This window comes from Pezoporus occidentalis, unplaced genomic scaffold (assembly GCF_034315485.1).
Source record: "Pezoporus occidentalis ecotype Australia unplaced genomic scaffold, CSIRO_AGI_Poc_V1 ctg205, whole genome shotgun sequence".
NCBI classification, from domain to species: Eukaryota; Metazoa; Chordata; class Aves; order Psittaciformes; family Psittacidae; genus Pezoporus; species Pezoporus occidentalis.
In genome coordinates this window covers 658,877-682,418 of record NW_026913911.1, presented here as the reverse complement: position 1 = coordinate 682,418, position 23,542 = coordinate 658,877, and the positions used below count along the sequence as shown (strand labels likewise).

At 51.7% G+C, this 23,542-nt stretch overlaps 1 protein-coding gene across 1 annotated transcript; it reads left to right on the top strand.

Moving 5' to 3' along the window:
• The first annotated feature begins 740 nt into the window (after positions 1-740).
• Positions 741-21,486, top strand: LOC134163738 (cytochrome P450 26B1). Its single transcript, XM_062618882.1, has 6 exons — positions 741-1,305; positions 3,385-3,609; positions 16,649-16,924; positions 18,005-18,160; positions 18,833-19,114; positions 20,022-21,486. The coding sequence occupies exons 1-6, from the start codon at positions 1,102-1,104 to the stop codon at positions 20,412-20,414; spliced, it is 1,536 nt and encodes a 511-aa protein (XP_062474866.1). The 5' UTR covers positions 741-1,101; the 3' UTR covers positions 20,415-21,486.
• Positions 21,487-23,542: the final 2,056 nt, after the last annotated feature.

The window sequence follows — 23,542 nt, the reverse complement described above, 5'->3', positions numbered from 1 at the left end:
GGACTTTCTCCGCCGCTCCTCAGTGCGAGGGGCCATGCCCGCCGCCCGCCTCCCGCACGGCCGGGGAAAGTCTGGGGCTGACACCGCGGCGTGCGGAGCCCCGCGCTCCCGTGTGTGCAGACAGGGACCCCCACCGGCCTGCCTCGCTCCCTGTGTGTAGATACATGTGTACAGCTACCTAGTTCTCGCAGCTCTCCAGGTCGTGGCTGAATTATTTTGTCATTTTTTTTTTTTTTTAAGCTATTTTTTCCAAACCTCGCTTATTTTCTTTGGTTTTTATTTTTGTTTTTAATCCGTGTTTTCCGCCCCCCTTCTGGTGTGTGTGGCTTTGCCTTGGAAGCGAGCAGGAGCCAGAGCATCTGCGCTTGGACTTTTTTGGGGGTCTTTTTTTCCCCCCTTTTTCTTTTTTTCTTCAGGGTTTTTAATTTTTATTTGCTGCCCTCACCCCTTATTCGGGGTCTCTTTTTCTCATCTCTTCCCCCTTCCCTTTCTTTTTCTCCCTTTTTCTTTTTATTTTCCCCTTTCCCCCTTTTCTTTTCTTCTTTCCTTTTTATTTCCTCCTTTTTCTTACCTTTTTTCCTTCCTCCTTTTTTCCTTTTTGTTTTCCCCCTTTTCTTTTTCCTTTCCCCTTTTTCTTCCCTTTTTTTCCTTTCCCTCTCTTTTTCCTTTTCCCTCCTTTTTCCCCCTTTCTTCCTCTATTTTCCTTTTTCTTCCCCCCTTTGCTACCCCTTCCCCCCTTTCCCTTTACCCTCCCCCCTCCCCGTTCCTTATTGCGGGGTGTGCTTTTGCGCCTGTGTCACTCCATCAAGTTTATCCCAACCAAGAGCAAACTTTTCAGAGAGGGACCGAGGAGAAACTCCTTTTTGCCACCACCCCCTCTATTCCCCCCCCCCTTTTTCTCCCCCCTTTCCCCTGCTGTTTCCTGCCCTGCCAGCGGCAAGGGGGGCAGCGCCCCCCCCCCGGGCCGGGACCCCCCAGGCAGCCCTCACCGTGCGCTCCGCGATCTCCCTCTTCCCGTGCGTGCGGGTGTGTGGGTGCGAGTGCGGTGCCTGTCAAGGGGCTGTTTCTCTCCCCACCCTCCTCCTCCTCCTTCTTCCAAATATGCTTTTTGCAAGTTTTGATCTCGTCTCGGCACTGGCTACCCTCGCGGCGTGCCTGGTGTCGCTGACTTTGCTGCTGGCCGTGTCCCAACAGCTGTGGCAGCTCCGCTGGGCTGCCACCCGCGACAAAACCTGCAAGCTACCAATCCCTAAAGGCTCCATGGGATTCCCTTTAATCGGAGAAACCTTCCACTGGCTCCTGCAGGTAAGGAGGATTCCCTTCCCTGCCTTCCCTTTCTCCCCTTTCCCCTTGGAAGGTGGGCTGGGACCGGCTTTAGTTCTTATTTTATAAGGCTTTTTTTCCTTCTTCTCCTCTCGATTGCATCATGCGGCGAGCCGGCGAGGTAGCAGGGGTTGGGGGGGGTCATTGTGGGGGGACACCCCGGAGGAGCCTGTCCCGGAGCGGCCGCAGCTCTGCGCTCCCCGCTGGGGCTGCGGGGGAAGCCGGGGAGCAGCGAGGGAAGCCGAGGGGTCTCCCCCGTGCTGCCCAAAACCTCCTTTCCCCTTCCCTTCCCAGTTTAAATCCTTGCCAAAAGTAATGAATTATAATAACGCCGGGGGTAGGAGGGACCCCCGGCGGTCCCCGCGTCCCGTCCCCATCCCCGGGGCTGCTCCCTTCGGGTTCGCACCCGCCCGGCTCGGGTCCGGTGCTAGGGGAAGCCCGCGGAGGTAATCGGTAGATTAACCCGGGATTAACCTTGCTAAATGCTGAACAGCGGCGGGAGGAGCGGGATCCCCCTCGGACCGCGCTGCGAGAGGGCGATAGGCAAGGAACAAAAAAAAAAGAGGAAAAAATAGAAAGAAATAACAAGAAAAGAGGCGGCGAGGGGTGCCCCGGGTTAGGGAGGGCGTGAGGGCCGGGCTGGGGGCACCCCGGGGGCTCGCAGCATCCCGGGAGGGAACCCCCGAGGGTTTCCCACCTCCTCCTCCTCCCAGTAAAGCAAACAGGAGCCTGGCGAGGATGCTCCCGCCGGCAAAGGTCGCGTTTCATTGACGGCACCGCCGAAGGGGACGGGCGGAACCCGAGGCCGCGAAGGGCAGCTCGGCCCCGGCTGCGAGGGCTGCGGTGTCCCGGTGTCCCTGTGTCCCGGTCCCCCGTCAACGGGGATGCCCCGGAGCGTCGGCCCCTCTCCCCACCGCCCCTTTCCCTCCCCGTGGCGCTGAAGGGGTTAACAGCCCGCTCTCAATAGGGCTTTATTTTTTAAAGAAATTTATCAGATTTTTACAGGGGGACCAGAAAAGGGTTCTCGCTTTTCCACACGCTCCGTCCAAACAGAATCCAGCGCTAAAAATACAAAATTTTTTTTTGTATAAATTGGACTCCATTCGAAACTTCTCCCACATAAAGGTCCTCTTTGTGCTGCCCCTGGAAATGGTGTACAAATAACTCTTTATTAATGCCACAAAAAGGACTTTAATTATATTTACGCAGATCAAGAAACAGGGTCACCTGAACATCTAACATTCACAACCGCGCTTTTGTTTCAAAATAAACACACGCGTTCCCCGCCCGGCACCGGGGCTCCAGCGCTCGCAGCTATTCTCCCAGCTCGGGATAGAGGGGGAGGGATTTGGGGGACCCCCCCCCTTAACCCTGCGGCTCCATCCACCTCCTCGCCGATAAAAACCTCCCGGAGCATGTGGGAAAGTTATTAAAGGCTCTTTAAATCTGGAGATTTACTTAGGCAAATTGCAGCCTTTCGAGTAAATTCGGGCTGGGAGAATTGGAATAAAAAGAAAAAAAGAAGAATAAGGGGGGAGGAAAGGAAAAGGGGGGGGGCTAAGGGAAAATAAAAGGGAAAAAAGGGGAGGAGAAGGTTAAAAAGAGGGGGAAAAGGGGGGGGGGGGGAAGGTTTAAAAGTGCCAAGGGAGGTAAAGGTAGAAGTAAAAGGGAGGAGGAGGAAGGTGACGGAGGGCACCGACCCCTCCGGGAGGCGCGGGCACGTCGGGCGCCCCGTCGGAAGGAGCCGGGTGGCCGGCGGGTGGGATGTCCGGGTTATCCCGTTCCCCCCCATTCCCTTGCCCGGGATACCCCCAAACCTCCATCTGCGATCCCCCCATTACCTCCCTAAGCTTCACCCATAGCGATCCCCATAACCCCTCCATCACCTCTCCCAGCTTCACCCGCGGGGATCCCCGCAACTCCCCTATTATCCCCTATGGGGATCCCCATACCCGCCCCCCCCATCACCCCTCCAAGCTCTACCCGTGGGGATCCCCACGCGCGTTTGCCGTGCGGTAACACCCCGTCCACGCGTGTTTCTTCCCCCTGGCATCCCCGCAGGGCTCCTGCTTCCAGTCTTCCCGTCGGGAGAAGTACGGGAACGTTTTCAAGACGCACTTGCTGGGGCGGCCGCTGGTGCGGGTGACGGGAGCGGAAAACGTGCGGAAGATCTTGATGGGGGAGCACCACCTGGTGAGCACCGAGTGGCCGCGCAGCACCCGCATGCTGCTGGGGCCCAACACCGTGGCCAACTCCATCGGCGACATCCACCGCCACAAGAGGAAGGTGAGGGGCGCCCACGAGTGACCGCGAACGAGGGATGGCGATGGGGGACACTCGCAGGGCACGGGGTCGCGCCTGGAGGGGGGGAACCCTTTCCCTTTATCCTCTCCATCCCATCCTCGCCTTTTCCCACTGCAGATCCCCCCCTCCACGTGCGTGAGAGGTCCCGCGTGGGTCCGTCCCCCCCCCAACCCCTTCCGTGTCCGCGCTCGGTGCCTTTGAGGAATTTAAAAGGGCGATGATAGAATGGGGGGGTCACACATGGGGGGTGCACCGCAGGGTGGAGCTGAGGATGGAGGTGTTCCCCTTCCCTCCCTCCCCCATTAACCCCTCCACCATGCCCCCTGCAGCCGGTTACACGCGTTTTGGGGGCTGAGAAGTGAGGGAGGTCCCGCAGGGCTCTTAAAAGGGCGATGAAACCGAAGGGGCGGGGGGGGATATAGGAATGATGGGAGAGGTAACAAAGTTCGACGCCCCCATTTCCAGGCTCCGCTGATGGGGGTGCTGCGGGGTCCGTGTTTGTTGTGGGGGTAATCCCATGGTGCTGTGCGTTGTATTGGATTTTAGGGATATTGGGGCGCTGATGGGCGGGACTGAGCTGGCTGTGGGGATCTGAGATCCTCCTGGGCCTTTGCCTTGTCACTCGGTGCTCCTGGGGTCAGACTCTCCTTACAGCCCCCAGAGAAGCCCCCAGGGGGTTGTTGACTCCAAGCAGATGTGGGGGTCCATCCGCATGTGCCCCCGTCAGCAACGGCGGTGGCAGAGGTGACCAGGCTGGCGTGGCAGCAGGGACAGTGGCTTTTGCATCCCATCCTCCATGGGACAGGCTCTTCCCAAGCTGTGTGGGGTTAGGAAGTGGATTTGGGGTGAAGGCAATGTTTCCCCCCATCGCTGTGGGGGGGAGATGGCATAGCTGGCACAGAGAGTGGCACCCAGCACCAAGAGGTGTTCTCTGTCTTTGCAATTACATCACCATTTGCTTGGGCTACTTCTTGTTTTATCCTTAAGAAATGAGATATTTTTCCCAACTTTGTTGTCAAAGGCCAGCAGTTCATGGGGCTCCCCCCATCATGGAGCATAATCTGTGGCAGGAGTGGGGTAGGGATGTGGGGAGCACTCTGCTTTCTTGCAGTGGGAGGAAGGCAGCATCTTTGGCTCCTATTTACTCCCTATTAAGTGAGGGTTAAGCAGCAGCAAGCAGTGATTTGAAGGTGCCTCAAAGCTCCTTTGCAGCTCCTTTTATCTTCTGCACAGCCAGAAAATATTTTGCTACTGCAAAGCAGGCAGCTGAAGGCCTTTGGTTGCCATTCCTTAATAAAACCACGGAATTCCGACCTCAGGAACAGGCACTGGGGGAGGCGAGGAGAGCGTGGGTGATGGGAACGGGGTCATGGAAAAGGGAGGCCTGACCTCTGTGGTATCCTGATGGACTTGTAATTTGTACCACAGCTCAGATGGGGAGTGCCAGCACTAGCAAAAGAGCAACACCAGCAGCGTAGAAAAGGAAGAGCTGCTTTTCCTTGATATTTATAGTTCTCAGTTTAGTGTTTTTTCCAAGTGGGAAATATACGTCCCACCCTAACCTGTGAATCCCAATGCTTTTGCATTTTTCTAACTCCAAAGGCTGGTCTGGATTTCCACTCTCCTCCTCCTCAAAACCTTTTTACCTTCCCAATTTTTGGCATCATACATCATCCTAAACTGGCAAGGATTCTAATTCCTGCCTAAGGGATGGCTAAAAGCCTCCTGAGAACAGGTACTCAGACAAAACACCATGCCAGGATGAGCCTTGCTCCTGTTCACACACCTTCCCACCGCCTTGAGCCAGTTTACCTGTGAGCAAGCCCTTTCCCTGGATAAGCTGTGCAGGATGCAAAAGTAGCTCTTTATCTTTTAAGCTTTCTCTTTCACTGGTGTGAGGTTGGGTGCAGCTGGTTCCCTTCCCTTTGAAAGCAGGAGGTTATCCAATTCCTTCACCTGATCTCCTCTTAATTCCTGTTTTCATGGAGCTGAGCATCTTGTGCATCACACACCCTTGGCTGCTCCCTGGGCCTGGGAGCCCTTGGTTAAAAAGCAGTTAAGGAATTTGAGGAAGATCTTCCTGTGAATGCCTTTTTTTTTGTACCTTTTTAGTCAAAATATAGCTTTTTACTCAAAAGTTTCTTAATATACAGATTTTTTTGAGACTATTTTGTTCTTACCCTTTTCCTCTTTGAAGTACACTAAGACAGCACTTAGGGACATGCCTTAGTGATGGACTTGGCAGTGTTACAGTTGGACTCGATGACCTTAAAGATCTTTTCCAACCTGAATGATTCTATGCTTCTAGGCCTGTGCAAACCACCCCTTGCCCTGCACATGCAGAGATAAGGAGAACCTGCTTCTAATGGGAAGAAAATAGATCATTTTGCTCTTGCTGAGATTACAGTGGCCAGATTAAAGCTTTTTCCAGGCCTGGTCCCTTCTACCAGCCAGTGTCTTTGGAGTTCATTAGCTTTTGTTGTGTTAAATGATGTTGACTTTTAAGTCTCTCCACCCTGCTGGAAAGGTCCAAGGAGGAAGCACAAGGTTTAAGATTGAAGCTTGCTCCTTCTAGGCAGTTCTTCCTCTTGGACAGCCGGTCTGCACTTCCTCTTGACCTGCTGGGGAGCTGAGCAAAGGACTTGTTGGCAGAAGGCAACATTTTTCACAGAATTCACCTACTTTTGTAGTGAGGATGTAATAGAAATAGTAAAAGAACTGGAGCAGCTGAAAGTTCCATGTAGAGGAGCAGTAGTATTTCCTGGGAAACCTTTTAGGTTGTTGATAATTCAGTTTCAAGCATTGTGGGGCTTTCTGGAGCACCTCTCAAATCCTGTTTTCTACTTCATCTCTGAGCTTAAACCTTTGCTCGCTTGAGAACGTGGTTTCTCCTTCTCTGTCCTTGCCAGAAATTGTACAGAAAGTATAATGTCTCATGAAGCTGCTTGTGGCATAGGGTGGCAGCCAACACAAGGAAAGGTGGAGTGTGAGACCTCATGGGCTCACCCTCTGCTGCGACTCCAACCATTGGGGTCATCTATAGCTCTTACTCAGCAACAGGTCCTTGGTCATCAACTCCTGATCTTTCCAAAAGCCAGTGGAGTTGCATTTGCAACAGCACAGGCAGATAGTTCTACATGATTCCTAGGCAATGAAGCCATGGTCTGCTCTTGATAGAACAGATTGCCACTGAGGTATGAAGATAAGCCTCGTCAAAGAGCTTTATAACCAACATGTTCTTGCACAGTGTTTCTGGTAGCTTGCCATTGAAATCAGCTGTTTTACTGGCCATGTGTTGTGAAGCTTTCCAAAGAGTTTTAGCTCTTCAGTGTAACTTCAAGACCAGCAAATTGTAGCTATCACCACTGGATCTGCTATAGGACACTGACCATGATAGTGATGGGAGCGGAGACAGGTTGGACAACTCGGTCTCTGGAGTGCTTGGGTTTGCTATCTCTTGTTTCCCTATCTCAGCTTTTCTTTGGGATCTTGTATGGATTCAATATCCTCTTCTCCATCCCTGGGCTACCAGAAGCTTTAAGCTTGTAGGTTAAAGGACTCTGGGATGCTCAGGAGGAACAAAGCCATATTAACAAGCTGTGGTAGCTCTCTGTTTTCCCATCCCCTATTTATTAAAGCTCCCCTGCAGGAAGCTGTCAAAGCCAATATAAATTGGAGAAAACTTCCCCTTTTGGGAAATGACCTCTCCAATCATTAGACAGTGTCTAAAGTCAATTTTGTGCAGGGATGTGACCGCTCGTGAGGCAGGACGGAGGGTGAGAGCAGGGCTTGCCTGCGTCAGGATATCGCTTTATTGCCGATGTCATCAGCGTCGGCTCTGTCCTTGGCCCGAGATGAAGCTGGTCGATAAGAACATTTACAAGTAGTAAACAAAAGGAACCCAAAACTCCTCAACCGCCCTCCTGAGATAAATATCTCCTGAGAGGCTGTTACGGCTCTTGGGTCGTGGAGTTTATGTTGATGTCAGGGAAGGATCTGGGCCACCCGTGCTGCAGCTTGCTCCTCACAGCGGCGTTTTGGTCTCAGAATCACCTTGCAGGCTACTGGCAGGAGCAGGCACGTTGCTCTCACATCCAGCTGAGCATGGGCAGGTCTTTGCTCTTTTTGGTGGCAGATTCTTATCTCTTGCCATCATGTGTAGGATGCACATCGTTCCCTTGGGGTCAGATATGACATGTCTCAGGGGAAGGGAGTGCCTGCTCTCCTTTGGTATCCCATTGGAAGGGGTGACTGAGGATGGTGCCTGGCTTCTTGCTCCACACTCTGATGCTTTCCCCATCCTCCTCTGGATTTGGTGCCACCTCTGCCATGCCCTGTCCCAGCCTGGCTGTTTGCTCAATCCTTTTTGCACCTCATCTTATGTCTGTCCTTATAGACAACTTCAGTTCCCATTCCTACCTGTGAGCTCCAATTTCTACCCATGAAACCCAAGTGAAATCAGTGCATTTGCTCCAGATTTACCACATGTGTCTTCTGGAAGTGTCAGTATGACCTGTAATGAAGGGAAAGGAATTCTGCTCTTAGGCATGGTGATAGCATGTGCTCTGCTTTTATGGGATGTGAGGCCAGCAGGAAGCTGAACTATAGCAAGCAGAGAGGGAGGCAGCCCTGTGAGGGACCCCAGCATCTCAGTGGAGAAGGAAATGGGAATTGGAAACGGCCGGGATTCACAGCCCTTAGGTTTTAGGTTGAGACTGAGCAGCGCCCGGGGCCAGGAAGGAGTTTCCCTGTGCAGGATACGCGCTACGGTGCACGGGGAAGGTGGGACTCAGACTTTCCTCGGAAGCATCCAGCCTTGGCAGGAGACTGCTGGACTTGCCGGGCTCGCGCTCTGTTCCAGCATAGTAATCCCGAAATAGGCACAGCTGGCTTAAAAAAGGAAAAGAAAGAATAAAATAAAAGCAGTCCGTGGGCTGGGTAGACATCCTAGACCCGGAGACTTGGGGAGGAAGCAGACAGTGGTGCAGAGAAACGGCCTGTTTTGTCTCACTGTCCAAAACTACATCATTCATTAACACACCACAATTAATGTTCTGCCTCGGAGGCATACAAGTGTTGAGCTTATTAGCACCAAGTAGAAAGGTCTGAGGCTTTAATATAGTTTGCAAGAGGATTAAGAACACAAAAGGGGCCATAAATTTACAGCCAAATATAAACCAGCTGCTGTGGGCTGGACTGGGGGGGGGGGGAAGGGAGGGAAGGACAGGGATGGGGGAGAGGGGCGGGAGGAGGAAGGAGGGATGGGAGGAGGCGGGAATGTACCTTTCACGCTACAAAAAAACCCGAAATCAAGTTGTTAAGAGGGTTTTTAGTGGCTTTTTCTTTTCCTTTCTGCTTATTTTTTTTTTTTTGCATTTAAACACAACCCAACCACCCTCCTCTGTGTGACTTGTAAATCCCATGGTGGAAAAGAAACCATTCCCTTCCATCCACCTCCCCAAATCATATCAGTTGCCTCAAGCGGGCTGGATTCCAGCAGCCATCAGAGCTGGCCTGGCTCCAGGCACTTCCCAGTGTGTCCGTGTCAGGCTGCTGCCCCTGTGAGCTTTAATCCATGGGCAAAAGCCACTGGAGCAGGAGAAAAAGCTTTCATTGATGGAGAAGGGTTCCTGCTCGCGGTCTTGGGGAGGAATTTGTCAGCTAGGTTGGCTCATTGACTTTAGACCAAGGAGCGCTGTCATCTACAGTGGTGTAAATCCAGGGTAATTCCAATGGATTAAAAGAAAAAGCCATGCAAAGCGCAGGCTGGGAGACAAATCTTATGTGCTTTTCATAGCACCTTCCACCCCAAAATGCCCTGCAAGGTCAGACCCTGCTTTGGGAAGCTGGGTTGTGTGGGAGCACGGTTACAGCCCAGGAACTGTACGATGGATAACCTGTGATCTGAACCTCTGTAGCACAGGCTTTTCTACCTTGCCATGTAATCTGGGATGGAAGTTGTTGGATGTGCCATAAGGCACAGAGATGATGAAAAGGACTGTTCCTGGAGAGGGACTCTTCAACAGGGACTGTAGTGATAGGACAAGGGGTGATGGGTTCACGATTAAACAGGGGAGGTTTAGGTTAGATATAAGGAAGAAGTTCATTATTGTGAGGGTGCTGAGGCCCTGGCACAGGGTGCCCAGAGAAGCTGTGGCTGCCCCATCCCTGGCAGTGCTCAAGGCCAGGTTGGACACAGGGGCTTGGAGCAAGCTGCTCCAGTGGAAGGGGTCCCTGCCCGTGGCAGGGGTTGGGACTGGATGGGATTTAAGCTCCCTTCCAACCCAAACCATTTCATGGTTCTATAAACCCTTCCTTGGGCTGCGATGCTCTGTACTGGGTAGAACTCCAGACTGCAGCCCACAGCTCTGCATGGGTCCAGGCTCCACTTCTGAGTAGGAATGGGGGAAGCCAGGAGCTAACCCCAGAGATGTGGAGGAGCCTTTTGGACTCAGGATCCATCCTACACTGTCTTTGTGTAGCTTTGGTTTTCCACTGCATCATACTCCATCCTTCCAAGCAGCTCAAGTAACCTGCTAAGTTGTGGTTTGTAATATCCCTCTCGTCCCTCTGGGGACCGAGTGCTTTGTTTTGGATTAGCGATGCTCTCCATTCCTTCTCAGCTGGCACTTCTACCACTAAATATATCTCCCTGTCAGCCAGCTTGCTCTTCAGCTTCCTCTCCTTAAATTCTGTGGAGTGCCCTTGGGTCACCTCAGCCCTTGTCATCTCCTCCCCGGGCTTAGTTTAAAGCTCAGAAGACGCCTCATTGGTAGTCTGCAGGAGCTCATGTGTTGAAAAGCAGGGACACCTCTGCACCCTCAGACGTGTGTTCATCCCCATATGATGCATAGAGCTCTCTCAGCACCTTACTCAGGATTTCAGCAGCAGAGCTGCTGGAGCAAATGCTTTTCAAGCATCTTTCCACATTGCTTTCCAAGACACCATACATGCTCAGCTATGTGTATTTATTTCACTTCAGGGATCGAGTGGCCTGCACTATGATGTGATTGTTTCCCTCTCATCCTCTCTGTGCATGCCCACCTTTGGGTTCTGCTCCTCTCACACCTTGTGGAACACTCGGCAGAACCTGGGACTAAGTGTTCCCATGGCAGAGCACTTCTGGTTTCTTTGCCATGTCTGGCTTTGTCTCTAATAGTGTCCATGCTCTGGGTTACTTAAACACATGGGATCCCTTCCTTTTGGTCTGCTCTTTGTGCTTCAGGAAGATGAGGGGGCACAGCAAAAAGGGAGCTTTTCTCCTAATATTTCTCCTCCATTGGTTCCACAGTGGTGTGCAGGGCACAGTCCCTGCTGCCAGGGCAAGCTGCTTCTCTCCTCTTTAGCTCTGTGTAAGCTCTTCTCTCCACACCACAGATAAAGGATTTAGTATGCTGTCCAAACCAAACGGGACAGCCCATCCCAGCTGGACCTGGCCCGGTGATGCTGATGAACGACGGCTCTGACCATGTGGCTGTGTGCCTGGTAGGTTTGCGGGATGCTCCTTCTCCATGGCTCTGCCCAAAGACACCAGCCACAGGCAGCAGGCTTGTGTCCTGTGGGACCTCTTCTCAGCCAGCTGATCCCACCTTTCTAACCCCCTCTGGCTGGACCCGGCTCCTATTTCTTTGCTGCACCTATTCACTGATGTGATACCTTCTTTATCCCTGTGTTTGATTCCCTCCTTGAAGGGTGGTGACAACATGTAAGGTCGATTTTACTCTCCTCAGACGTACTGGTTCCTTGTGAATAAATGGAAAGAGAGCACTTGGAGCAGTGCTTCCAAGGGGGTATAGGCACAGAGATGCTGAAGAACTGTGTTTAGGTATTTGGACAGACTTGGAGCAACCTGCTCTAGTGGAGGGTGTCCCTGCCCCTGGCAGAGGGTTGGAACTGGATGAGCTTTAAGGTTCCTTCCAACCCAAACCAGTCTGGGATTCTATGATCCCTGTAAAATGGGCTAAGAACCCCAAATTGCTGAAATGGAACTGCTTGCATTTTGCTGCTGCTGATGTTGGCTTTTGAGACACAAGGCATTTTTGCACATGGGGTGCTGAGGCAGATACAGGGTGTTCTCCTTGTTCCTTGCTCTGCCCTCCAGCCTGTGCATCATTATTTTAGCCTGTTGTTAAAGGGTTTCAGATGAAAAGTGAGGTCTCTCATGCCATGTGGAGGATTTATAGGAGAGATGCTTGGATATGGAAATTTTTATGCTGTAGGGAAATGTGTGTGCTTGGGCTCATTTTTGTTCTGAATACAAGTGGAAATATTAAATTTTGGAGTTTCTCACAACCCTAGATGTAAAATAACCCCAAAACGTAGGCATACGGGCAACCCTGAAGTGTGCTTGATCATCATAACGTGGCCTGAGGATGCTGAAACGATCTTCGCATTTTTTTCCAGCACATTTTTTGGCGAATCATTCTCATTTCAGTGTTACTGCCTTTTGCAAAGGCACTCCATTCCTCTTCTTCAGCTGGGCTGAGTCTGGAGACTCCAGCTACTGGATCCAGATTCCCTTTGGAGACAGGTTGCAGTGTTCATGCAGGTCTTGCACTTCTGCTTGAGAGAGATTGCTGCCTTTGTCTCCACAATCCCCACCTGCAGGCAGTGCTATGCTTTGATGGGCAAACCCAGCGTTGTTCATTTTGTGTGGCTGGGAGCTGGAACTCTTTTCCCTCTCAATGGGCCTGGATTCCTCCTGTGATGGAGTGTGGCAGGACACCATGGAGTGGTCCATGTGCTCCATTTTCCGATTACAGCATGGAGGATGGGGGAAAAAGGCATCAGCTCTTTGCTGTGTGCCTGTGAGAAGCAAAGCCCTTTATAAACAGACAGCGGGATGTCAGGGCAGCAGTGGGGTTTTGTGGAGGTTCTCTCCTCTTTGCGGTGCCTTGCATAATGTTCACAACTGTTTTTGCTGTGTTTTCCCTTTGCTCACACTCCCAGTACCAAGACAGCCTCTTGCCCATGAGCCTTCTCATCCCATTCCAAAACCATCACAGTTTACAAGCCTGCTGGAGCGTGGCAGTGGGCTCCAGGTCTGGCAGCCCTGTGCCTGATGCCAGAGAGAGGCAGACATCCATTATAATGTGACGACAGGACAGGGTTGGGACAAGCACTGCTTGGTCTTTTGAAATAGAGGAAGAAATAGTACGTCTCCAGGTACTATTTCTGCTTTGGATGCTGCTTTGGATGGCCAAACCGCTGGTGGGTGCCAAACTGGTTGGTGAAAACATCTCCAAACTCATCGTGCCTTTGTTTGGTCGGGCCAGCAGCTCTGGCTGACATGGGCTGGATGAGATGCAGGTGTCTGATCCCAAAGCACAAGTTTTCCTTCCGGAAGGGAGGAAGGAAAAGCTCCGTTCCTTCTTTGCCATGCTGGTGTGATGGTTGGGAGCAGGAGAACTGCAGATCATGGATGGCAAAAGGCAGGGGCTGAAGCTGGTGCTTTTAGAGGCTTGGCCAGAACCAAAGAGGGGTAACACAGTGAGAAGCATTGTTCCTGCTAGCTTCTCACCACCCCAGCCACTAACTAAAGCCTTTGGTATGCATGAAAACACTGGATTGAAGCTCAGGGCTCTTCACCTGAATTTCCTCTCCTCTTGGGTGTAGTTTAAGGACTGGGCTGCAATATTCCCCAGCCAGTACGGGGTGGCAGTTCGCTGTCACACAGAGCTGGATCTCTGCAGGAGATCCTGGAGCTGAGACACTGAGAAGGAATTTTCTGCCTTAGGAAAACCATAAACCTTTAAATATCCTGTTTCCACTGTGCGGTGGACTTGGAGGTTTCCAGACAGGCCCCCTGGGTGGTGGAGTCTCCCTGGGTGCGGGGTGAGTGTGTGTGTGTACGGGTGTAAATGAATGTCCTGAGGCAGAGCAAACCCCAAGACTTGGCTCTTATGGGACATATCAAAATGTGAAAAAGATGGGGTCTCTTCCCAGCATCCCCCAAAATCCTGGCCACTGCACTGGCCCTGTCACCAAGGCCGGACCCCCACTGCGGCTGGGCTATGGCAGCTCGGTGTTAGCAAAGCCGAGCATTTTCTCATGGTTGATTTTGTCTCTCGGGAGCTCTGGAGCGACTTCTTATGCACCGATGCTCTTTGGCTTTGCCTCGCCTTGCCCCGTCGGGTGGCCGAGGCGTTCGTCTCGGCTTCACTAGAGGGCGCAGGAATTTTAGGCTAGAGCCGCGCGGAGGTTTGTCGGGGAAAGCTGGCTGCCTTTTCCTCCGTTTTAATCAACTGGAAAGATGCAGGGTTGAACTGGAGGTGACTGGAAGGGGATCCAGACTTGTGTCTGGCTGGGGAAGGATCTGCTGACATCTGGGATTAGGCGGCGTGGAGCACAGCGGCGGCGAGCGGACGGGACGGTGCCGTGTGGCTGGGATACGGAGATGTTGGATGGCCCCGTGGCCAGGAGCCACAGGCTCCAGCAGACGTGGGGGGCATCTGGCTGGGGTCGGAGGAGCCTGAGAGGAAAAAGGACAGCTCAAAAAAGAGCAAACCTCCCCCAAATGCCCCCCCCCCCAGTGCTAAATGCTCATCCTTTTTCAGGCTGGGCAGGTGCTGTGTTGACATCCATAGGGCCTCAGTCTTCTCTTCCTGAGGGTCCTCTCCTGCGCACATCATTGTACATCATTCCTTGGGACAGGGATTCTTCTCTTCAGAGTCTGCCTTGGTCTGCAGGGCGCAGGTTTGGGCCCTGGCTGGTTCTCTGCACCACTGCTGCAGTTTTGCACAGTAAGACCAGAGGCATTGCTTGGGCTGCTGTAGTTTCTGCAGGATGCAGGGGATTCCTGAGCACTTGGCCTGTGGGAGACACTTGGGCAGAGCTGGGGAGGACAGGGTTTCTGACAGAGGCCATCTCCATTGGGACGGTGTCTCCAAGGAGGGCTGCAGCCCCAGTGTTCTTTAGGCAGAAGCTGTCCCTTCATTGGCTCTGCTTTTGACTGGGAAACTGAGTCACGGGAAGTGTTTGTGGGAGGCAGAGTGGTTCACTGGGGGTTTCTTTACTTATCTCAACTGGATGGGAAACATTTGTGTCCCTCACCAGCCCCACTCAGGAGATCCTGTCCCATGCTTCATGTCTTCCAGCCCTCCTCCAGCTACCACTGCATCAACGCCTGATGTCCTGCTCGTGTCCCCCAGGAGCCATCCTTTTCCCAGCTCCCTTCATACCTCCCCCAGGCAGCTGAGGAACTCAGCTTTAGCACCTCCAGCTTCTCTTTGCCAAGCGGCTGCTTTTTCACCCCCTCACACAGGCAGCTCTGCCCGAGCATCGCTGCCCTTTCCAGGCTTAAAAATAGCTTGTGAAGTGCAGGGAGGCGGCAGGAAGCAGCAGCCGCACCGTCTCGCGCCCTGGCCGTGATCTCGCCGCCCCGCTGTTCATTCATTCACTCATTCATTCATTCCTCCCTTCCCTTCATTCATGCCTCCGCTCTGCATTGCCATCCGGGGACCGCTGTCTGTCTGCAGGCAGATCTGTCTGTCGGTCGGACTGCATTTTCTTTCCCATGCCATTTGCATGCTGGCGTTTCCATCGGGAGCCTCTGAGCTTGGCCCCACCGTGCGTTGTGTGATGAGTTTTACTCAGGGCTCAGCCCGGTGTATTATGAAGCGGCTCTTGTCGAGCCTCCTGCCTGGGGGCTGCGAGGGGACAGAGGTGTTATTTCACCAAACAAACTCCCAGTGAACGATGTGCATTAGCAATGAGGGGTCGCAGCCAGGAAAATATTACCTTTCCCTTTGAGTGCTGACTGCGGAGGAAATTCTCACATTTACAGCTCCAGCGAGCCCGGCGCTCATGGAAAGAGGGGGTGGCTTTGATTTCTCTCCTCTTTTGATAACTTTGCAGCCCCCCCACCATGCATTAAGCCCCCTTTGGGAACTGGCCACCGGTGGAGGCTACACCAGCTTGCAGCTCCCTCCTTGGGAGCCTGTTTTGGTTCGATTTGCCCGGAGGCCTGGCATGCAGCGGTGCGTGCGTGCGTGCTGCATGCGGCTCCTCGTGTGTCTGTGTGCCTGTATGTGTGTGTGTAGGTTAATAAAATATAAACAAACAGCACTTTTTCCTCCGGTGCACTCTGGGAGGGATGCGGCCGGGGATGCTGAATGAAAGCGTGCGCTGTGGGCTGCGCCGGGGAGGGCTGAAGGGACATTCCTGGCATTGCTGAGCTCCTCATGCAACGTGGGCCCTGGCCCAAAACTGGAGTAAGGAGCCGTTAGCATCGGGGACCTGGGGAGGTCCACTCCTGCGCAGTGTTTACTCGCAGAGCCTAAATTAATAGTATCTGCTGACATCAGGGTTTTTTCCCTGGTTTCCCAAGCAAATGAGCCGTGTGTGAGCGCAGCCTCTGCGTACGTGTGTGCTTCTCTTCCTCACTTGAACCCTTGTCTGGGCTCAGCTAGATTGCACAGAGACCCCAAAATACTTGCTTTACTTCATTTTTACACTTATTAACAGAAGGGGGTTGAGAAGTGGAAAAAGCCCCCAGCCCTTCCCTTTGAGAGAAAAGCTTGTGTGTGTTTGCCTGAGTGCACAACCACGTTAGCCAGCAGAGAATCCCCATGGAAAAGATGTATTAGTAGTATCCAAGTCATGGGGTGAATGTGACTGGGGGAGCCTTGAGACATGGAGCTGTGGGAAAGCAGGTTCAATCCGTCCCTCTGTGTGCAGGGTGAAGCGTTTCCTCCCATCTCGGCTTAGCACCGTGTTATTGCCCATCATTTGAGATGCACTCTCCCTGGAGACATTCAAGGCCAGGGTGGATGTGGTTCTGAGCAACCCGATTCTATGATTTGTGATGGTTGTAGTGGGCATCAGCTGATATTTCTCCATCAACCTTTTAGGCAGCTATTTTTGGGATTGGTGATTCTGGATGATGAATTCTGGATGATGACATCTGCTCTGCATAGGAGACCTGTGGCATCCGTTTTGGTGGGCAGAGGCTGGTTACAACAGAAGGCAAAGAGTAGGGTGTTGGGACTGCATAGAAACATCTGCTTGCTCTCTTTTGTAGGTTTTCTCCAAAATCTTCAGCCATGAGGCACTGGAGAGCTATCTCCCCAAGATCCAGCTGGTGATCAAAGACACACTTCGGGCCTGGAGCAGCAACCCTGAGTCCATCAATGTCTACCACGAGGCTCAGAAGCTCACCTTCCGCATGGCCATCCGTGTCCTGCTGGGATTCCGCATCCCCGATGAGGAGCTCAACCGCCTCTTCGAGGTCTATCAGCAGTTCGTGGAGAATGTCTTCTCCTTGCCTGTGGATTTGCCCTTCAGCGGCTACAGGAGGGTAAGAGATTTGGGTCAAGTCCTCCACTTGCCGATAGCACCCACCTGAGATTAATGGGGTGATTGGTATAGAATCTCTCTATGCATCTATATATGGAGTGGTTGCTATAGAATCTCCAACTCTATAGGCTCCCAGTGAGCCGGTGGGATGTCTTCTCACCCTCTGACCTCTAGAAGCAAGTCCATTTTAGGCTATAAAGTTCAATTTGGATGGAGTGGAGAGGAAGATCCATTCATAGGCTTTCAGGGTGCTAGGGATGGCAGTTCAGTGCAAGGGAGAAGGTTTAATGAGCAATTTCTCCTCACTTGTAGCTGGCAGTTTTGCTGCACTTGTTTGTTTGTGGGACCTTTCTCCTGTTACTTCCCTCCTGTCCCCAGGGCAAAATAGGTCAGTGGAACTTTAGATTCCAAGAACTATTCCAGTTTTTTGATGAACGATGCAAAATGAAAATGTAACAAAAGACACTGACAAAAAAAAAAAAATATATATTTTTTTTTTAATGGAGAATTTTGGTAACAGAAATCTGGGGTTTAAAATCTGTTTCTTGCGATCATCACTGCAAATTTTGTCCCTGTTATTTAACCACTGGAATGAACCCATTTGCCACCCCGAAGCATCTGCAGCAGCAGGTTAACCCGGTGCAGCTGTACTCAGATAGGAATTGCTTTACTGAGTCCAGGTGATAAAATTGCTTGGGAAGCCCATTATGATCCTGGGAAGAGGATCCTTTTGGATGAATTGGCTTTCCTTTGAGAGACAATTTTCCCAGGGACTGCCACACATCCCAGGGTGAGCCAGAGGCCTGTGAACTGGTGCAGTACTGGGGCTCCCACATCAGACCTATCATTTGCACATAGGTGCTGATTACTCCTGCCTGTAATTTCGCCTACTTTGAGTTTACTCCTCCTGCCCAGGGGAACAACTTCAGCATCTTTATACTTCTCTTTAAGCATCTGCAATTGCAGTTGTATTACTTGGATATGTTGTCCTGAACATGTCTCAAGCTCCTGGGGATGCTGGGCTGGGGGTGGTGGTGCTAACATTGTGTCTTGTGTGGTCTGATGGCTTCCTGCTCCACAGGGCATCCGGGCACGTGAGACACTGCAGAAAGGGCTGGAGAAAGCCATCCAGGAGAAGCTGCAGAACACGCAGGGCAAGGACTACGCTGATGCACTGGACATCCTGATAGAGAGTGGCAAAGAACACGGCAAGGAGCTAACCATGCAGGAGCTGAAGGTAAAGAGCTTCCTCATGGTCACCTTTTGCTTGCTGTCCTCAGGGCTGGGGCTCCCTGAAGAGCAAAGCATGAGCTTCTGTAAGGAGGACTTTTTGGGGCCAACTTGAGATGACAAGTAAGAGCTGGGGGACCACAATGTGTTGTTGGAGCTGCAGATGGATCCTGGTCTGGTGGGTTGTGATGCCAACAAGCTAGTTGATGGGGCATTCTTATTTGCACATCACACTTTGTCCTTTCAAAAAAGCATTTCCAGGGAATACCAAAAGACCATGCAAGTTTTCTGGAGCTTTCAGGCTTTACCAGCTTCATCCCTTGACCATCCACTTTTACCGTGTCCTCTTTGCGGGGCATATGAGCCCTGGCAAGTTGTAATCTGCAGCAGGGTCATGGCATAACTTGTCCTTCATGTGCCAACCCCAGGGCTTTTTCTCCTGCCTGTCTGCTCCTCAGCATCCTTCAAAGCTCTGCAGAAAGCTGTGCATGGTGGGTATCCAAGACCTGTGCCTGGATATAGAGATACCTTGCAGTTAGACTTGACCAGGCTGGAGAGCTGTTGGGAAAAGAACTGCCCCCTGGCACCCCGTGCGCCTGTCCCTTGATATGCCATAGCTGCTGTTCTGTCTATCTGCCTATCCCCCGTGTCTTAGCCTGGCTTTGCTCTTATCTTCCAGGATGGTACCCTGGAGCTCATCTTTGCCGCCTATGCCACCACTGCCAGCGCCAGCACCTCTCTGATCATGCAGCTCCTCAAACACCCCCGGGTCCTGGAGAAGCTGCGTGAGGAGTTGCGCAGCAAAGGCATCCTCCACAACGGCTGCATCTGCGAGGGCTCCCTGCGGCTCGACAACATCAGCAGCCTCCAATACCTGGACTGTGTCATCAAAGAGGTGCTTCGCCTCTTCACCCCCATCTCTGGGGGGTACCGGACAGTGCTGCAAACCTTCGAGCTGGATGTGAGTATTGCCATGTCTCCAAGGTGTGGCTACACCGTGAGCTCCCCAAAACAGCCTTGTTGTTGCATGTTATCGCATATCTTGCTTGAGCGTGGCTTAGATGAGACCTCAGGGAGGATGAATTAGGTCCTGCTGGAGATGGGAGGTGGAACTGGTGTGGATTCAGAGCAGAGTGATGGGATCTGGCCCATGGCAGGGAAGGGATGCGCTTGAACTGTCAAAGAGGAGACAGGCGTGATGCTTCAAAGAGCAACTCGTGACAGGGTTTGACGCCAAGATCTGAGCTGGGGTGTGGCAAGGGAAAGGTTTACTGCAAAGGGCATCTCCAGGCTGCTGGCTGACAGGCAGATTACTCACCACGATGGCTGGAATTTCCTACCAGCAAAACAAAATCTTGAGACCTGCCTTGTTGCTGTAAATCCTACTAATGTAATGATTTGAGTCGGAAACCTTTTAAAATGCTCAGGGGATGCTAAATCCACCCCATTTCTCATCACCCAGGCCCTGACATGTGCACTGGGCGTTGGGCTGACAGGAGGCAGGATGTGAGCAAAGCCATGGGATGCTCTGGGGAGATGCTTCCCTCTCTGCTCGGCGGCAGTCAAGCACCAGGGGGCTCCTGGTAGGCAACTCCTGCCAGTGACCACAAAGCAAGTAAATAACAATGGATCATCCGGAGGGTCTCTGGGACAGAGACAGGAATAAACTCAGGATTGCCATCTCCCAGCTCTTTGCTCTGCGCTTTCTGGTTTTCTTTTAAGTCTGCATCACGCTTGAGTAGTAAATCTAAAGAAAAAAGGGAAAAAGCAGACAAAGCAAAATGGTTTTATCTTGTCATCCTGCTCCCTCTCTCTTTACAGTAGAGTTGACTCTGGTTTTCTCTTCACCCCCTCCCTCTTCTCTGCAGGGTTTCCAAATCCCCAAAGGCTGGAGCGTGATGTACAGCATCCGGGACACCCACGACACTGCCCCCGTCTTCAAGGACGTGGATGTCTTCGACCCTGACCGCTTTGGTCAGGGTCGAAGTGAAGACAAGGACGGCAGGTTCCACTACCTCCCCTTCGGAGGAGGCGTACGGACCTGTCTGGGCAAGCACCTGGCCAAGCTCTTTCTCAAAGCATTGGCCATTGAGTTGGCCAGCACCAGCCGCTTTGAGCTTGCCACCAGGACTTTCCCCAAAATCACCCTGGTGCCCGTGGTCCACCCGGTTGATGGACTCAAGGTCAAATTTTTCGGACTGGATTCCAACCAGAATGAGATCCTGACGGGGACAGATGCCATGCTGGGGGCAACTGTGTAAAGCCCACGCTGGTGGCACGAGGGACGGGCAGCCGGGGGATGGAGGGTTGGGATGGGGACAAGGGGACGAACAGGAGGGGAGGAGAGAGGGATGAGGAGCTTCTCCACGATGCTCACTTCGCAGAGCCTCCAGGTCGGGACTGCTTTCTCCACCGGTGAAGCTGCCAAAACCGTTTTGCTCTTCCCACGTGGAGCAGAGAAGATGTCGCCGTGCATCTCCTTTGTTGGAAAGGAGTAAAGAGTCGCAAAACCCAAGGCGAGCTGGGATGTCTGACCATACACAGTATCTAAATATTATAAATATATATATATAAATATCTATAAAACACTTCTGCTGCCAGGAGGAGCGCTGCAAAGGCCCGGCTGCGGGAAAGGCTTTGGAAATCAGCCCACGATCAGAGGTCTGGCGTGCCTGGGTGGCTCTCGGGTGGCCTCTGATCTTTTTCTTTTAACAGTGTTAAATTAGCTGGTGATAACAGTGTTTTTGGTTTTTTTTATTTGTGGCTTTGTTGGGTTTTCCCATTTGTTTGGCTGTGTTTTTTGTTTCGGGGCATTGGAGCCTTTTCTTGGCAAGGGGGAGACAAGTGATGCCCATTCCCATCCCGTCTCCAGGGCAAGCGGGGTAGGTGGAGCTGCCGTTTGCCTCTGCTATGGGACCTAAAAACCTTGTGGTGTCTTGTCTGGGCCTGAATGGATGGGGAGCCATCCCCCTGAGGCCTTGGACAAGTGCATATCTGCATTTGGGGCACTGGGTAAGGGAAGGGGTGTCCTTTTTGTTCTCGTTGAGTTTCCTGCTGCTGCTACACGGCCTGTGTGCACCCATTCCCTCCCCGCAGCCCCTCACCAGCCCCTTTCCCATGCAAAGGCATCCATTTTGGGGCATTTTGTGGTGCCTTTGCTCTCTTTCAAGGTGCAGGCACCAAACTGCATGGCCCTGCCGACCCACCGTGGCTCTGCAAGCACCACGGCACTGAGCAAAGCCACCCCACTCGGAGCTGCTCATTTCAGTGTGTCTTCTTCCACAGGAGGTATTTGCATTAAAGGTGATCTCTATAAATAAGCCAACATCTGCATTGTTTGTCTTCTGTTTGGGTTTTATTTGGCGATGGGAAGAGCTCAGCAGGAAGGAGAGTCAACAGTGGGCTCCTTGCAAGCTGTTGGCCCCATTCCACCACTAATCCAGGAGATGGACCATGCTCAAAGCTTCTCCAGCACAAGCAAACGGTCACCAAGGTATCTTGCATTTGGTTTGCTGGGTGGGTTTCTTTAATTTTCTTTACTTTGTGCATGCAAGAGGCTTCTGGGTTGAGTGTGAGATGGGTGGCTTGTGTTGAAAACAGTCATGGCCTTGCAGGTGGGTGCAGAACAAAAGTTCCCTAAGCACCCCAGCAGGCGTTTGGTGCAGACCAGAGCGAAGCACCAGGTTGGGAGATCCTCTATGACCTGAAGCATCCCTGCCCATCCTGCCCCACTCCTCTCCCATCTGCTGCCCTCCGTGGTCGAAAGACCAACACAAGGAGCATGGTTGAAACCTCTCCTAACTGTGACAGGAAAAGATCTTGTGCTCAGGTAGGCAGCTTGGCTTACAGCTTTAAAGGTGTCCAGATAAGTCAAAGGGGTTGAAATAAGAAAGGGCGAAGGGGCAGATGTGGCTTACCAGGTTGCTTTGCAGGTTGTGCTTTTGATGAGTGGGTGCCTCTTTGGAAGGTCAAAGGAAGTGTGAAGCGAGTGATGGTGATGGCTGCCTTTGCCAGCCCATCGTCTGGTGGGGGCAAGGAGGAGGGAGGCAGTGTTTTAGCCAGGGGAAGCACTTGAGGTTGGATTGCCGTTAAGCCAAGCTGCCACAGACCCTCCAGGAGCATCCCAGTGGATGGTCCACTCACACCAGGGTGCACGGCTTGATTTTCAGGTTGGTTTAACCTCAGATTAAACTCCCAGACTTCTAGGAGATGCCATTCAGACCCAGATCTTGCCTTCTGGTTGATAAACAACGTGCCAAACCCTATAGCAGGGTCTCAGGAGTCTCTTTCTCTGCGCACGGTGTCCCTGAAGCAGAGGCTTAGTTACTTTGCCAGCCTGGAACTAGCTCAGGCACTGTTGAGATTTCAGGTGTTTTCCTTGTCCCCGATGGAGAGAAAACTTTCCCGATGATAAAAGGAGCTTAATCACAATCAAAATCCCAAAGGGCAAAGAAGCAAAGGAGAACATAAACCTGGATACTGTGGGAAGGGGTAAGTGCCCCAGGGCCAGACATTTGGGAAGGGAAAGTGGCAAAGGAGGGTGCCCATGGTCTTTGTGGATGACAAGCACTTGTAGGACATGGGGACAGGGGCAGAAGGTGAAGGGTCTGCAGGGTGAAAACCCATCAGTGACCCATCACTGCCTGCTCTCCAGGAGATCCCATTTCCATCTGAGACCTGTCAGAGGGGTGATAAAACTGTACTCAGGGGAAAGGAGGCTGAAAAAGGGGGAAAGCAGGAGAAGGGAATGGATGACAAGGATAAAAGGTCTGGTTAAAGCTCATGGGTGGCTTTGTGCTGCCCTGTGGTGAGCAAAATTTCTTTGGCAGAGCTCTCCATAATAGCTCAGTCCCATGTGTGCTTGTGGGAAGGGTTTCACTGGAATGATTTTAACTTCCAATGTGAAAAACAAAGTGAAAACCAAACATGCTTTTGAGTGAGTGGTTGATTGGAGAGCGGTAGTGTCAGATGCACACATCCATTATATATATATGCTTACATCATGTGTATATATAATGTTTGTGTGTGTATTTAATCTAGGCATAAGTAAGTCATGCTTTTGTGTTCTTTTTTCCATTCCTAACTAATATAACTTGACTAAAAAAGTTGCTGCAGTGGGTTTGCAGAATAAAGCACTTTGAATCTCAGAATTGTTTGATTTTTTTTTTCTTAGCACAGTCCAATTTGCTATAATATTATTTTATACACAAAATTTTGGGGTTTTTTTTTGGTCTGTCTTTATAAACTATTCTAAGTACTATTTTTGTTATAATTCAAAATAGATATTTAGTATAAAGTTTTGCTGTTAAATATTTGTTCTTTAGTAAAATATGATTTGTTTTTACCCTCTTTATTGTAAACAGTGTCTGGAAATAAATATTAATATGTT

What these genes read in the sequence shown, in the direction of transcription:
- LOC134163738 (XM_062618882.1), top strand. Translation starts at nt 1,102, where the DNA reads ATGCTTTTTGCAAGTTTTGATCTCGTCTCGGCACTGGCTACCCTCGCG. An exon ending in CCTTCAGCGGCTACAGGAGG is followed by an intron (nt 16,925 to 18,004) that starts GTAAGAGATTTG and finishes CCTGCTCCACAG; the next exon opens with GGCATCCGGGCACGTGAGAC. An exon ending in TAACCATGCAGGAGCTGAAG is followed by an intron (nt 18,161 to 18,832) that starts GTAAAGAGCTTC and finishes CTTATCTTCCAG; the next exon opens with GATGGTACCCTGGAGCTCAT.